This window comes from Juglans regia, chromosome 12 (genome assembly GCF_001411555.2).
Source record: "Juglans regia cultivar Chandler chromosome 12, Walnut 2.0, whole genome shotgun sequence".
NCBI classification, from domain to species: domain Eukaryota; kingdom Viridiplantae; phylum Streptophyta; class Magnoliopsida; order Fagales; family Juglandaceae; genus Juglans; species Juglans regia.
In genome coordinates, this window is record NC_049912.1 from 1934374 (window position 1) to 1949759 (window position 15386).

The window sequence follows — 15386 nt, forward strand, 5'->3', positions numbered from 1 at the left end:
ATTTAACATATCATCGTGTAGCAACTAGCCACGTTACAAAATTATATAATTTGTAAGCTTTATATTATAAGAATTGACGGCATTAAATATTAAGAAAGAGTAAATGAAAAGCATATACACAAGCAAGGGCGGCCGGCCAGGACGTTGGACGCTAGTTCCAAGTAATTAAAGAATTACGTGCACGGGGAGTGGGGGATCGACGGGCCGGAATAAATGGTGTCTGGCCACCCAATCTGTAAGTAACGACGTCGTCGGGATTCATCTGTATTCATATTTCATTCATTAATCATGCCTACCCCCCCGGCCATCACACTCTGATCAGATCGTGATCTATGTATATATGATCATCCAGCTTAATTACGCCAGCTTTGCCGGATTGTTGGGGGAAGAACTTCGTAAATTTTCCCAGAACCTACCAGCTTCTATCTCATCTCTCATTCCACGTGACCTTTCAGAGGCTTTGCATGCAGCGAAGCACCACCGTGCATACATGCATGGACTCCTCGATCCACACCATGCCACGTACGTAGTCTAGATAGACTCCTGGCCTCTGGCCTCCACCATATTTTTTTTCAAAACCACGCCGGCCAACATCTTTTCATAATAATGGTATCTCACTCCTCTTACGTACGTACCTTTCACCATTTCATATCAGCTTTTGTTTGTGGTATATATATGTGTGTGTGTGTGTGTACTGCATGATAGCAACCCGGGCATGAGGCTGCACAGAACAAGCATTAATATCAAGTGCCTAGCTAGGTAGCTCTACATATAATATACATGCATGACCCTCTTTATTTTTCTAGCTTTATTTGACATTAATATTGAGTACTAGTACTATATATACTGATGGCCCTTTCATTTCTCTTTTATGGGATAGACTTTTGATCACCCTTTCGTTTCATCTGCCTGCCTTTGGCTGTGATCATCTGCAAGAGTACTGCAAGCATGTGTACAAGGCGGTTCGGACCAATATGCATGCAACAATCATAAATAATACCAATTAATATTGTGACAAAAGTTTTTTGATATTATTTCTCAACCATTAATGAACCTGCTGGCCTAAACCACCCCCATGCAGTACGGGCCACGTACGTACAAAAGTTGGCAATGAATTGCGTTGAATGTCCATACTCTTATCTCGAGCATTTGTCCATGCATGCATCCATGGCCCACCAAGATAACAATTAATTTATATATATATATATATATATATGAATAAATATAAATAACAGCCATTATTTAGGAGTAATTATTTTATATATTTGATGTAGTATCATCTAAACTACATATACATTTTCTAAAAATAAAAAACAAATAGATCACATGCATCTATATAGTGTATGCATTGTGTGCACCACTATAATAGATATTATATAGAATAACTCTATATATATATATATATATATATATATATATATATGTATCCGGTTTAATTTATAAATAGAATTAGATCCACCATTAATTCAAGAACATTCGAGAGATCAGTACTGGATGGAGAGTTACGTGTATGGAAAATGCTACATGCCCCGATGGGAGCTTCCGCTGGGCTGTAGCATTTTTTTATCTATTTTTTTTAATTTATTTTTATATAGATATTTTTAATAATTTTAAATATTTTAAAAAATAAAATAAAAATTACAATATTATTAAAAAATACATTCTTAATCACGAAATAGAATAAAATATTTATTCTACTTCGTGATTAAGGAAATATTTTTTAATGATTTTTTTTTACTTTCTGATTATGGAAGTGTTTTTAATGATATTATAAATTTATTTTATTTTTTAAAAATATTTAAAAGTGTAAAAAAAATCTATATAAAAAATAAATTAAAAAATGCACATAGGAAAATATATGCTAAGCCCAACGGGTGTAGCATGTCCATTTTAAATATTTAAAAAAAATCATAATATTATTAAAAAATATTTTCTTAATCATGAAGTAAAATAAAAAATTATAAAAAATATTTTTTTTATAATTTTTTATTTTACTTCATGATTAAAAAAGTATTTTTTAATATATATTTTTTTACTTTCTGTATTTTCTTAATAATATTTTAAATTTATTTTATTTTTTAAAATATTTTAAAATATTAAAAAATTTATATAAAAATTTATTTAAATAAAATAAATATAAAATAATACTACAGCCCCAGCCCAGCCCAGCGGGACTGTAGCATCACGCTTACATGTACAGTGCTAGCTAGCTTAATTCACGTCAGACTTTTAACCTTAATTATTTACCAAAACAATTTATATAAATCATTGCACTATATAATATATTCTTCTACAATTAATTAATCTGCATTTTTATAATTAAATTGCACTAAGCAATCTTTTTCCTAATTTACTAATCCTCTAAATCTCACCTTTTTATTGTCAAATTAAATATAATCATAAGTTATGCAATCATTACGTTTTCTTTAAATAAAAAATATATATATTATTAAAAATTACTTTTTTACAAGAATTCTATAATTAAAAATAATATACAAAAGACACATAATTTATGTTTTATTTAAATATAAAAATAATTTCATCTCATCTCATCTTATCTCATCATTATAATTTTTTTAAATTTTTATATAAAATATAATAAATTTTTTAAATTTTAAAATAATATTTTATTAAATTTTTAATTTTTATCTAAAACGACCGCATCTGCAGTCTGCAGTCCCTCAATGCGTAATAAAATGTTGAAAGCAGGGCAACAGTTAAAAGGCACGTACACACTAAATGGGAGTACATTTTCCAATGGCCAATGATCCAATGGACATATATACAACCTGTCACTACCAACTTACAGCCTGGCAAACCTTGCCCACAGATCGATAAAGTTTCCCTACATTTTTTTTTTCTGTCCCATCATTTTATCTCATTTATACTTTGGCCTTTATGAATTTTAAGCTATTTTATTTCCATCCTTTAAATCAATGACAGCTTATACCATTCAATACTAGAAAATTAAAGAATTTGGCAAGTGTATATTGCTGCTCGGTAGCTTTGAAAACTTGAAATAAACCAATGTTGATAGATTTTTCAAAGTCATGTTTGAAAATTTGAAGTGAAATTTATAGTTAAAAGAATTCTATACATTAATTACTATTAATTTTTATCTTATATATTTATAATTTTTTTATATAATGTGAGAATATTTTTCATAAGATGTAAGGATGTTTTTCATAAAGTGTGATATGTGAGATAGTAAATAATAATTAATAAAAAAAATTTTATTATCATTATAATCATCATCTTTAACGTATTGATAAGATTTAGGCTACGTTTAGATATAGAAAAACTCTAAACCTATCTTATCTCATCATTATAACTTTTTTAAATTTTTATATAAAATATAATAAATAATTTAATTTTTTCAAATCTCAAAATAATAATAATATTAAAAAATAATATGTTAATAATATTTTATATAATTTATCTAAAATTATCTCATCTTATCTTATTTCATATCGTTTTATTATTTAAATTTTACTATCCAAATAAGTGATCAGAGGATCAAATTGAAGCATTTCAAGTAATAGAGAAAGAAACTCGAATTTAGAATGCTTGCAAGGACTAGAAGAACATTTCAAGGGTTTGGATCAACAAAACGACAAATCCGAGGTGGAAACAAATGTACAAACTTCGAGGAAGTACGCCATTGCAATTTGCTTTGCTGCTATATATATTGGTATGCACCATCCCAGGTCCCCAACACCCTCTTTATTCTGCAATAAAATTACTCCTTTCCCAAACTAAATCCTCGATCTCCATTCATCGCCCACTTCGATCCTCTATTCTATATTGGTCTTTTTTCTGACTCGTTGGAATCGGATCCAGTTGGCACAACACAAATGGGTATTTGCAGTTCGTCCTGCTCGACGGACGTCGCCACGGCCAAGCTCATCTTACAAGACGGTCGGCTACAAGAATTCTCGTATCCAGTTAAAGTTGCTTACGTTCTGCAAAAGAACCCCACGTGCTTCATCGCAAACTCCGACGAGATGGACTTCGACGACTTCGTATCCGCGGTGAACGAAGACGAAGAGCTTCAACTTGGTCAGCTTTATTTTGCTTTGCCGTTGAGTAAGCTGAAGCAACCACTCCAGCCCGAGGAAATGGCTGCATTGGCGGTCAAAGCTAGCTCCGCGTTGATGAAGGCAAGTGGCGGTGAGAAATTTGGGTGGGGCGGGAAACCGGTTTCTCCGATGGTTTTCCCCGGCGACGAGCTGATGTCTCCGAGAAGAGCAGTTTCCGGTGGCGATGCCCGTGGTGGGTTGAGGAGGGGAAGGAATGGTGGACGGGAAAGAAAGTTTACGTCAATGTTGAGAGCAATACCCGAATAGAGGGGTACTTTGGGAAATGAGGGGGTTGGCTGTGTAAATACCGTAATCCTTTGGGGTTAAATTGTTTCAATTTTGTAGCGTTTCAAGTCGTAGAGCTGTTTTCCGTGGATGCGATGATGTGATTAGTGGCTAGCACTGTACCCCGTTGAACGTTTTTGTTTACTTTACTGCCTGTCCCCCACTGAAGGGTCATGTTACAATTTTACCCTTACTTATTGGTCGATCGATAACTTAGAAAGTAAGAAAGTTGGAAGGAATCCATGAGCATGTACGTTATGTATATGTATAATATGAGAGCGGCAATATTCACGTTGCAATGTCCAGAAGGAAGAGAACAATAATCTGAGAATGCTGCCATACATGTCTCCCAAACATGATGAGGAAATACAACTTGAGTGTTTATGTGTCGTTAATGAGAGAGAGAGAGAGAGAGAGAGAGAGAGAGAGAATTTGGAGTTGGAAGCTTTGGTTGACTCGGCAACAGTAGGTGGGGTTAGATCTGCAGAAATATTAATAAAAGATGAGGAGGAGGCAGAGATTCTTTATAAAATCAACAGCTAGACAAGCATAGCTGTGTGATCAGTGGCACATTAATCATTCTACTAATATTAGTGTTGATGATGGAGTTTTCGTTTTACTTTCTTACAAATTCCCCAGAAATATTCATTTTTATATCGGGAAAGGAAATTAAGGCTCAAATTATGGAATTAATGAATCATTCAAAGTTCTTTCCAAACCATCATTCCGATTTTGGGTGCCAGACCAAATATAACCTTTGATTTTATCACAATCCTGAGTATATATCATGAAAGTAATGCATGAAATGTATACGATGCAGTAACAGTATTGATATGGCTTCAACCATGCGCAAAACTAGAATTTGGTACGTGAGAGGCGATTAGTAAAGTGTGTCGTATGTAAGGGTGAATAGTAACTAATATTTAAAGTAGCAAAGTGTGTCATCGACATTTAATATTAATCATATAAAGTTGTTATCTAGGAATAAACTAAATTATTAAAGTCATCCATCTAAACCTCTCAAGTGAACAATAAAAATTACTACTGATATGACTACAACTCTATTTGCATGTATGTATGAGATGAGATGGGAAAAACAAATTCGATTGAAAAATGATAATTATAGTTTTAGAATATGAAAGTCTTGGGTATAGACATTTTTTTGAGAGTTGGAGAGGTTTGATTTTCTAAATTTGATGGGGGCTTCAAAGAATAAGCACACATGTATGCATATTGCATTAGCCAAACTAAACCGACCTTTTTAACTTTTAATACATTCATGTTCCTTTTTTGAGTTGGAGAGGATAATCCAGAAGGTTGAAAGCCAGCTGGCTGAATCCGATGATGATTGAAAAGCTGAAGGAGTTGCCTACAAAAACAAATTAGCACGTTTTGTGTTTTGTTCCCCCCACCACCCAAAATGATTATATGATAAAGAGTAATAGGCACGAGATCAGGTTAATTGGTTGCTGAAGAATTTGTATATAGAGTTCAAGGCATGTGATAAACAAGTGGGAATCAAAAGGATCGATCCAACAAGGGAACATTATGAGCTAGGATTGTTGGCAACCATCATTATATGTGCAAGTTGGTGATCTTGATCAGCTTCTCTTGATCAGTAGGTCCATCATTTCAAAGGTACTGTTGAACTGTGACACTTAATTCTGTCTAAATCAGCAGTAAATAATGTTGTAGAGTACATATATTGTGTCTTTGAATCTTAGATTTCCGATAAAAGTTCAAGCAAAACTCGATCCATTACTATTGTAATCTTAGAACTCGAGCAATTAGTAATCATTATACAGTTTAGATCATAAATGAAAAAACGCAAATGATCTTTACATTTCACAATGCAGAATCTCCATTTTTTTTCAAAAATATATTAATACTAAATACTTTCTGTGGGGAAATTACAATGAGAGATGGAGAAACATGATGTAAGTAACAAAAAGCCATAGATCACACATGTATCCCAGCTTTTGATCTGGCTTCACGCTCTACTTTGTACAAAAGAAAAGTATACTTTCTCTTAAATATAAATTCTTCCGAACATTGCAATCTACCTCAAGCATTATGCAGAGTTCCATGCAAGCAATCACTTAACCAGCTCTTTAGAGATCAAATACCGAAAGGTGAAGTTGTGAGGAACCCACACGATGCTCTTGCGGGACTTCCCTAGCTGATATTGCTTAACATTCTTCCTCAAAGATTCAGGCAACGACTGTTGGATCATCTCCATCACTCCAGCTGGACACAAACCAGAGTCCTTCATAAATGACTCGACGATCTTTGGTAAAAGGATTTTGTGATTTTTGCTTACACCATAGGTAGCCCGAATGTACTCTTCTTTTGCAGATTCCAGTTCTTGAAATACTCTCTCGGGCGTGTAAACACGAACCTGAACAATGCCAAAAGATCAATTTTATAGCAACAGATTGTCCGACGGTAGTTCCGACTTTCATCCTGTTTTTAAACTTTCATCTTTGACCTGTTTAAAGGGAGAAAAAATAGCATGGAACTAGGCTAGTTTTATACTACTGAATAACTTCTTTCAGGATCCATGCATATTTGTTCCAGGTCCACTGTTGGATCAATACTTTCTACATACTTGACATACCATACCCATCATGCAATTCTAATATCAGATCAATCCATTGTGGACTGCTATCCAAGTACATATATATGAATGGGATGCTTTAATCTCCAACCGATTTTGACATGTGGTAAGCATAAGAGATACAAGGACAAGAAATCAAAGAGCAGGTTTTTCAAAGAATAAATCCTATATAAACTAGTTTTACTTTTACACCAATCAAACGGATCCCTCCTTGTTCTTAATATATATTTTCCAATTTGCTTCTCTTTTTTTTCTTTCTTCTTCTGTCATTATTTCATGCTTGCTAACTGCATTAGCATAACTGTCTCCGTACTCTATTTATAGCACCTATTGCTGATATCTCCAGAAATGCCAGCTCCAGACAACCAATTCTCAGACAATATGCAAGTTTTATATCTACTTTCTGTAAGAGTTCTATTTGAACTTTATGTCCCACTCACCCATATCTGATAGAGTTCTAAATAGTGTTAGAGTTATAATGGGATTTAAACTCCTAAGAGATAAGATTAACTCTTATCTCTAATTATAGTCTGACTCAAAGACTTAGATTTCATGATGGCCAGAAATCTATAAATAGGACTGAGGGGTTAAAGGGTTCTCATCTACAACATTAGAGTGCCTCTAGCCATCGGGAGACACTAGTGAGGCCAAGTTGCTAGGGTGATCCTTTTCTCATAGCCAGATTCATTTATTCATCAAACAGGTGGAGAAATGTACGTCTTTCACTATTATTGTTTATTATTGTAGATCATACAAAATCAAAGATCCGTTTATTAATGTTCATGTTAAAATATCTAACACTTTCTTCTTCATAAAACTGCAATATATAACTTAGCTTCCAGGAATTAACTTTATGGCTTAGAATCAGCTTCCATAGATTAACTTCATAAAACACAATCGACTGTTTTGACTCTTACAAGATGTGCAAAGTGAATATTCAAAAAAATTCAGAAGAACTAAAATTCAACAGGCAGTGCATGTTAAGAATAAGGACCCAAGTTCATAATTTGGCATTGCGGAAAAGTGAGCCCCTAATTTAGATTCAAAGAGAAATGAAATTTCATTAGTTTCATCATTTTTTTTTTTTTTTTTTTTTTTTTTTTGGGGGGGGGGGGGGGAGTTCAGATTGTTTCAGCAATTCAGCAGACTACTCGAGCAGTATTAAACACTAACGCAGCATCTGTACAGAGATTTATAAGCAGCCATTAGAATAGAATGCTTCATAAAACCAAAAACAGATAAAGAATAAATAAGTACCGCAGGATCAGAATGGCTTCCTGAACAGAGGGCAAAGTGTAACAGGGGTTCTGGATGCTCAATTGCATATGCTTGCCGTTCATCTCCAGATTTGAATTTCATTCTTGGAGAAAGTAAAAAGCGAAGCCACTGCAAGCAGAAGCAAGTTTTATCAGCCCCACTACAACAGGAATTGAAAGAGGCTCCAATAGTGGTGTCTACTAAACTTATTTTAGATAATCTTTTTAGTGAAGAAAAATCAGAAAAGATATTAAAGCTCATCTCAAATAACCAGAAGATGATGGAATGAAGTTTTGGTATACACCTGTCCAGGACGAGACATCCTGCACCCTAGAATAGAACTCTGAATAGTGTCTGCACTGATAACGTGACCACCGATGTTATATGCAGCCTGGAAAGTAGGAAAATGTAAGAAACTAATCACAGTGGCTATTCTCCTACAGGACCAATAAGGCTCATCCTACCTTCAAGAGTAGAAAAACTCTCTTAACATTGTTCTGTGCGATCCCATAAGCCAAGAATGCCTATTAGAAAACAAAAAACTGATTGAATCTCACATCCATAAAAATAAAGCTATAGAAAGGAGTTAATATGTCAACTGATGAGAATTATTACATGCATCACCAATGCATTGTGTATGTTAATCCAGAATGCTAGTTTCTCTTCATGTTTCAACTTCCTAGGATCTACTTCTTCCAATTGACAGATAAGTGACCTACAACAGAAAACCCCATGGTCATAATCATATTGAAAATTGCAAATGAGCATAGAATTCAATTGAAACATATTTACATTTTCCCTTCTAAATGAAATTAAAAACCAGTGGAGCAAGTGACTTTCTTGGGGTAAGCATCCTCAAAGGTTCACCTGAAATTCTGTAGTAGGTGTTCAGTATCACCAAGTTTCTGACCATCTCTGTAAATCCAGGGCACTTCAACCATTGTGCTGTATGGTCCACTGAACTCTTTGAGTCCTTCCACATGGAAAGGATTATCTAAGCGTACATCAAAAGATGAATTATTTCTGAACCCAGGACTCCAAATATCACCATGATCTTGCGGGGAAAAGGCACTCATTGAGGACATGGATGAATTGGGAGATGACAAGCCATTATGAGTTAAAGGTGGGTCTGTTAGCTTGCAATATAATGCTGATATGCACTTGATCATATCTTCAGAAAGCCTGTTAGATGTCTCTGGAATATGGTCAGAGATGCGTGTACCAAGATGCTCTGCCAGACTGATTATGTTTGATGGCGCATTCTGAGCATACTATAGAGAAGAAACTGAAATTCAAAATCCACAAAAGCTCTTCCTATTGCAATATACACATATACAAGTGTGTGTGTGTGCGCGCGTGCGTGCATGTGTGATGTTCAAGTAATATCACTTAATATCAAGAAACTAATCTTCACATGTTGCTCCCCAAATATCAAGATGATAAGGAATTAAAAACCATCTCATCAAGAAAATAGTTTCAAAAGTTTAGTTTTCTTATATTGATAAAAATACCAGGTAGCTTGAATCTAGCCTATATATATAGATTACTCTAAATTCTGTCTCCTAATTTTGTGATAATGGACTTAAGTTACCTCCGTCATGGACAAAGGTTGGGAGTGACATGCACGTAAAGCCTTATCCAAAGAGTCTGCTGGAGGGGAAGTTCTAGTAAAAAACACAGGATGTTGGGATAATGAAGAGTGACAGCGATGAACACCAGAATATAATAGCTTCTCTTCTCCACCAATTCCATTGGATTCCTTGACAGGATCTTCAAGTAATTGACAACCAGATTGTATTGCTGAACTTTCCCTCTTTGATGTAATATCAGGACTGGAAGCTTGAGGAATCCTCCCCCTTGGAGTATTTATAGGCGATTTTAGTCTTTCATCCTTGGCAGATGGAGATACAGAGGATACTTGTTGATCAAATGCTTTCCGGTATAATGAGAGAAGATAATGCTCCAAATACACAACTTCCAACTCTAACACTGCGATTTCCTTGATTAACTCTGTGGCTGGCTGGAGTCATAAAAATACTCTTAAATGTAGTATAACAAAAGCAAATGCAGCAATGAAGCAACAAGAAAGTCAAAACCACTCTTTAAACGAATCAGAAATCATACATGACTCTATGGTCAACTGAGATCGTCAAAAACTAATGACTAGTAGGATTAAACCCTAAAACCATAAAATATTTAACGCCTAGGGAAGTTTTTCTTTACTTTCCTTCTTCGCAAGCTGTAGAATTTACAATTCATAAATTACATGGACCTTTCAGGAGACAGATAGCACATGGTGTCTTAAAATAATTACCCAAAAGAAAAGAATGAATTCAGAATTATCCACGGATATTGGCAGTTCAAATTATTGGTTTTCTTTTTCTTTGGTAAATAAAACATTGATTAAAACAATTAAGCAATATAACAAGATAATGCAACACCTCAAGATGTTGGGTTAAATTTTACGATTAAATTATAGATATGATGACATTGCAGTTAACCGATGTAAACAGTTCACTCTCTCTCTCCCTCTCTCTCACAAAACTAAATCTCTATGGGTGAGATTTAGATTACCTTGGGCATTAAGAATTCAGCTGTATTGTCATGAGAGGAAGACCTATAACCCAATGCTTTTTCTAAAGCATGGCGGACCTCAAATTGGTCTTGTAATCTCTTCTCAAGCTGTAGAATCTGCATGTAAGATATTCAACAAATGAATAAGTAATCAGTTGAAATAATAACCATAAAGTTGGAACCTAGTCACAATGCACTGCTGGATTAAGCCATGACCAAGGAAAAGGATTAGATTAAGCTTTCTGAATCTTCTAAACATGGTCATTAACAAGAAGTTTTAGCTCCCTACCTCTTGCTTTAAAGAATTTTGAACTTCAGCCTTAGGGGATTGTTTCTTCTTCGTTTCAATATCCCTTAAGTGCCCCATATCCTGAAAGCAAATCAAATCCACAAATTGGAAATCCGAGTAGCTTGTGCAATTATTTCTACAAAATTATCTAAGAAATAACTAAATCAGAGCAGGACAAAATGGTCATTTCCTTAGTAAAAGGTATCAACTCAGCTCGACCAAGCCTTTTATAGAAATTACTGGGATCAATAATGTTCTGGATGGCATTGTGTCGGGATCTTAAGATTCACAATGATAGATAATCAAACAAACAATAAGATGATGTGGATTTTCCTTGAAGGATAAAGATAGTACTAATCTCTTACCAGCTTTTTACGATCTGAGGCCTCAAAGGAATTATTGATACTGTCGTCCTCCACTATTTTCTTAACAGGAAAGCTGCCAGAGCACAGAGCATACACAAAGAATCAATAGGACAACTTGGAGAAGGAAAGGTTTGAAGTCAGGATTCCAATCTTAGATATCATAAGACCAGTCAATCTCCACCCCTCATCCATTGGGCTTTACTTAGATATCATTTTTCCTAAGCTTATGTCAACCGGGTTTCCAATTACATTCAATACGCGCTCTTTCTATATAGCTAGCACACCTTACAAACCTTGTCAAAAAATAAAGGACATGGAAAAAAAGTGGGAAATATATCTACAAATTGCAAGCATGAAGATATATATTTTCGTGCCTAAAAATCAAGATTTCAATTCATAAAACACTCCATTTTCACCATTTCTGGAAGCTCTGGACCTTCGGTTTCCACATCAAACGGATATTACTTACGGGATTTACCCATTTGGAAGAAACGACTCACAGAAACTAGGACAGTAAGACGGTAACCAAAATAAAGGGTGACTAGGAGCTCAAGTTTCCAATTTGCCTATAAATCCAATCTCAGAAGTCATTCTAGTTAATGCACTCCCGGAAGCACCATAACTCTAGAAAACGTATGAGCAAAATGATAGCTAACCAACAAAGAACTAAACAAAAAGGGGAAAAAAGAGGGCAATTACATAGCTACGGCCTACCTCTTTGAACGTTTGTGCTTTGAGGTCATTCTCAGTCCAAGCAATTTATTATCTCCACTCCCCTCAAGCCCCATCTCTGAGAACCATCCCAAACAGTAATTTCAGCGGAACAGAAACGTTTCACGGAAGCAGGAAAGCAAAAGCAGCAAGACAAGAGCGAAGATCAGATACCATTACATTAGTAAACGCCCAGATGGAATGTATGAAAGAGAAAGCAGAGACCCCAGTTTATACTCCAAAGCCTCCGCTTGTGTTCCTGCCTTTCAGCAACGCAAAGCTTCGAGGAAGGAACCACGAAGTGATCGTTTTGCAGTTAACATAGTCTGAACATGCAGCAGAGCTAAAAGCGGTGACATAAAACTCACAAAAATCTGGCTTTAAAAAACAGAAGAGAGGTGAAGCTTTTGACTTTTGAGAGCCTTCTCTTTGAAGGGACTTTCGTCTCTCGCTATAAATCTTGAAATCTTTATGCTTTTGTAATTGAGGTGGCTTTTTGAGTTAAAAGTAGTAAACCAGTTCGTGCGCTTTTTCAATTGAAGATGAAAGTTTGCAGACTCAACACTGCTGGTAGTCGACCCTAAAAGTGGACAATTTTCTCTCAACCAGAGCTCCAAATGGACACAGCAGATGAAGATAGAGACTGGGTCAGACTGTTGGTAGTGGAAATATGTGTTCATACTTCATAGTCCTGCTGCATGCAACAACATAATAACGATCCAATTTCCACATTCTCTAACATCTTGTTAGGAGGAGTTGGTGACCGTCCGGTCCACCTTTGTCCCATTCTGATGCTCACAGTTTCCTACCTGCCGTATGCACGAGGTTTTATTCATAGATACCACTAGAGTAGGCATTAAAATGGCATAAATTAATCATATTTCTCTGACTTTGTCTATTTGTGCCAAAACTTCTGTGTTCTCATCAGAAAGCGAAAAACTTTAGTTTGTCATATGGCGGAATTTTGATAAAATAGCCTAATTTCCGTTTGTAGTCTTGTAGACATACCTTTCGATTGATATGGGGATCTTAGCATTAAGTGTATTGCAGTTTAAGGTCCATATTCATGAGAATCATTATGTTTTCATCTTTTTCTCCCATCAACAATTTCATCCACGACTTTCATTTTTTCATCATGACGAATACATGTATGTGGCTAAAAGAAATATAATCATTTTGGGTTGATTAGGGAGTCCACTTATGAAACCATAATTTACTATGGAGAATGACTCGATGAACATTCGAACCAATTCATCCAAATCAAAACAGATTATGAAAATAAATGAACACTAATCTCCCATTGTGATTCACAAACACATTTTCTAAGTTTACATCAAGAAAAACAGGCACGCCTCAAAAGGGATGAAAGGTGACCAGGCGAGGGATAAAGGAGACTGCAGGCAGATGATGCTTGAAAAGAAATGAGGTTTCGTGAGTTTTCTCTTTGTAAATCTCTTTTTGAGAAATTAGGAGATACCCGGATTGTCGTCGAGTATCCACGAGACCAACGTTTGTCAAAGAATCCACTATATATATATATATATCAATATTATATACTTCTAGGGCTTGACCTTTTCCAAGAACGATACAAAAGTAAAGGATGGCCTGCCAAAGTGGCTTGTCGTCATGCTCTCCTACTGATCAGAAAAAAGCTTCTTTTTCACTGCAAAGAGAGTCTCAGAGATTATTGAAAGGAAACTTGCATTTTCCTGAAAACATGTTTGAGATTGCAGGAAAACAATCCAACCATGATTCCATAGCTCCATCCAACATGTGACATGACAGTATAAAGCCTGTTGCACTACTTTAGCAAGCAATTATTTATATTTAAACTATAATTATGGGCTTCTTAAGAACCGGAAAACTATTAGAATATTCTCGTTAGCTTGGCTAAATGAAAAAATTAGTTAAAATTTAGATAATTTATATTAAAAAGACTCTATATTAAATTGACTATTTCTAAAATAATTTAAATTTCTGTTACAGTGATTAGTTAAATATAGAGAACCACAATTGATTCATCAAATATTAAAATAATAATTTCTCACTCTAATTAAGTTTAATCTCAATTTTTTTTATTAGCATTAAATGACATTTGAAAATATAATTTTTTAATATTAATTTAATTAGAATATAATTATTATTAATATTAAATTGGTAGAATTATAAAATGTGATACAAATAAATTAAATAAAAAAATTATTAATTTAATAATATTTTATTATTATATAGAGAGTGGATGGCTAATCCAATGTGGAGATTGAATTTAAATGGAATAGGTAAATGTAAAAAAAATGTGATATTGACTAAATTTTGAAGATGAATTTGATCAATCCAATAAGAATGCTCTTATGGGCATTTTGTTAAACAAGCTACAGTAAGTGGAAGTTTTGTACACATCTGGTTCTTCTATTTCTATGGAACCGGGGGTTAATTATCCAATCTTAATAAATAAGAGAAATACTTTAATCACAAAAAAATTATATAAAAACAAAATCTATAAACTAACGTGATTTGATGCAATATATTAAATTATAAAGTTACTTTTTATATAAAATAGATCTAATACATCACATAAAATTATATTAATTTATAAAGAGAAAATCTACACAACTGCCCACTTTCCTGCATACGGCACACGAAGACTGACATTTTTTTTTTTTTAATTCTAGTGAAACGTGGGTTTAGTAGGAAAAAAACACCCAAAATCCAAAAGTTTCATTTTTGAATTTCCCCATGCGCGTTCTTCCTCTGCCAGAGGTCCACCTTCTTCCTCTCTCAACTCACACAGAAATCAATTATTCCTCTCTCAACTTAAATAGAAATCAACCCTCTCTCAAGACCTAGACTACCACGACGGCAACTCGACTCCCGACTTGACTTACAGGTCTGGTTTTGCAAATTCATTTTAGGCACCCAGGCCATTTTTCCTATATATGCACACGTTGCATTTTCTGTTTCTGTTTTCCTTGGACTTATTATAAGGCTTCTCTATTTTGTATTGCTCTTCTAAATCAGTACGGATTTGATTTATGCCTTCATGGGTAGTTGAAGAGATATAGCCATAGGACCTGTGATGTGGATAGCAAATTATTTTCAGTTGGACCGCTGGCAAAGGAAGAATGTGCGGGGGGAGGAAGAACGCACGTTGCGTAGGGGGGAATTCGAAAATTGACCTTTTGTATTTTGGATATTTTTTCACTACTAAA

General features: G+C 34.6%; 2 protein-coding genes across 4 annotated transcripts; one reads left to right on the forward strand and one right to left on the reverse strand.

Moving 5' to 3' along the window:
- Nucleotides 1–3707: 3707 nt before the first annotated feature.
- LOC108998197 lies at nt 3708–4558 on the forward strand. The gene has a single exon (XM_018974692.2). It carries the CDS (start codon nt 3855–3857, stop codon nt 4344–4346), a length of 492 nt encoding a protein of 163 aa, XP_018830237.1. The 5' UTR covers nt 3708–3854; the 3' UTR covers nt 4347–4558.
- Nucleotides 4559–6199: 1641 nt separating this feature from the next.
- LOC108998196 lies at nt 6200–12976 on the reverse strand. 3 transcript variants are annotated; one of them, XM_018974690.2, is made up of 12 exons: nt 12358–12976; nt 12181–12256; nt 11467–11539; nt 11102–11182; nt 10813–10929; nt 9830–10258; nt 9106–9509; nt 8854–8953; nt 8703–8762; nt 8543–8629; nt 8239–8367; nt 6200–6762 (listed from the first exon to the last, which is right to left on the reverse strand). In XM_018974690.2, the coding sequence occupies exons 2-12, from the start codon at nt 12252–12254 to the stop codon at nt 6460–6462; spliced, it is 1857 nt and encodes a 618-aa protein (XP_018830235.1). In that variant the 5' UTR covers nt 12255–12256; nt 12358–12976; the 3' UTR covers nt 6200–6459. The 3 variants fall into 3 exon arrangements, with proteins under 3 accessions (XP_018830235.1, XP_018830233.1, XP_018830234.1); XM_018974689.2 differs by having other exon boundaries at nt 6201–6762; nt 12352–12976; XM_018974688.2 differs by having other exon boundaries at nt 12181–12976.
- Between the last annotated feature and the right edge of the window lie 2410 nt (nt 12977–15386).

Excerpts from the sequence above, each read along its gene's own strand:
- LOC108998197 (XM_018974692.2), top strand. The coding sequence starts at position 3,855 with ATGGGTATTTGCAGTTCGTCCTGCTCGACGGACGTCGCCACGGCCAAG.
- LOC108998196 (XM_018974690.2), bottom strand. The coding sequence starts at position 12,254 with ATGGGGCTTGAGGGGAGTGGAGATAATAAATTGCTTGGACTGAGAATG. Across the intron at positions 9,510-9,829 it reads AACCTTTGTCCATGACGGAG|TATGCTCAGAATGCGCCATC; the intron begins GTAACTTAAGTC and ends TCTTCTCTATAG. Across the intron at positions 8,954-9,105 it reads CACCTACTACAGAATTTCAG|GTCACTTATCTGTCAATTGG; the intron begins GTGAACCTTTGA and ends TTTCTGTTGTAG.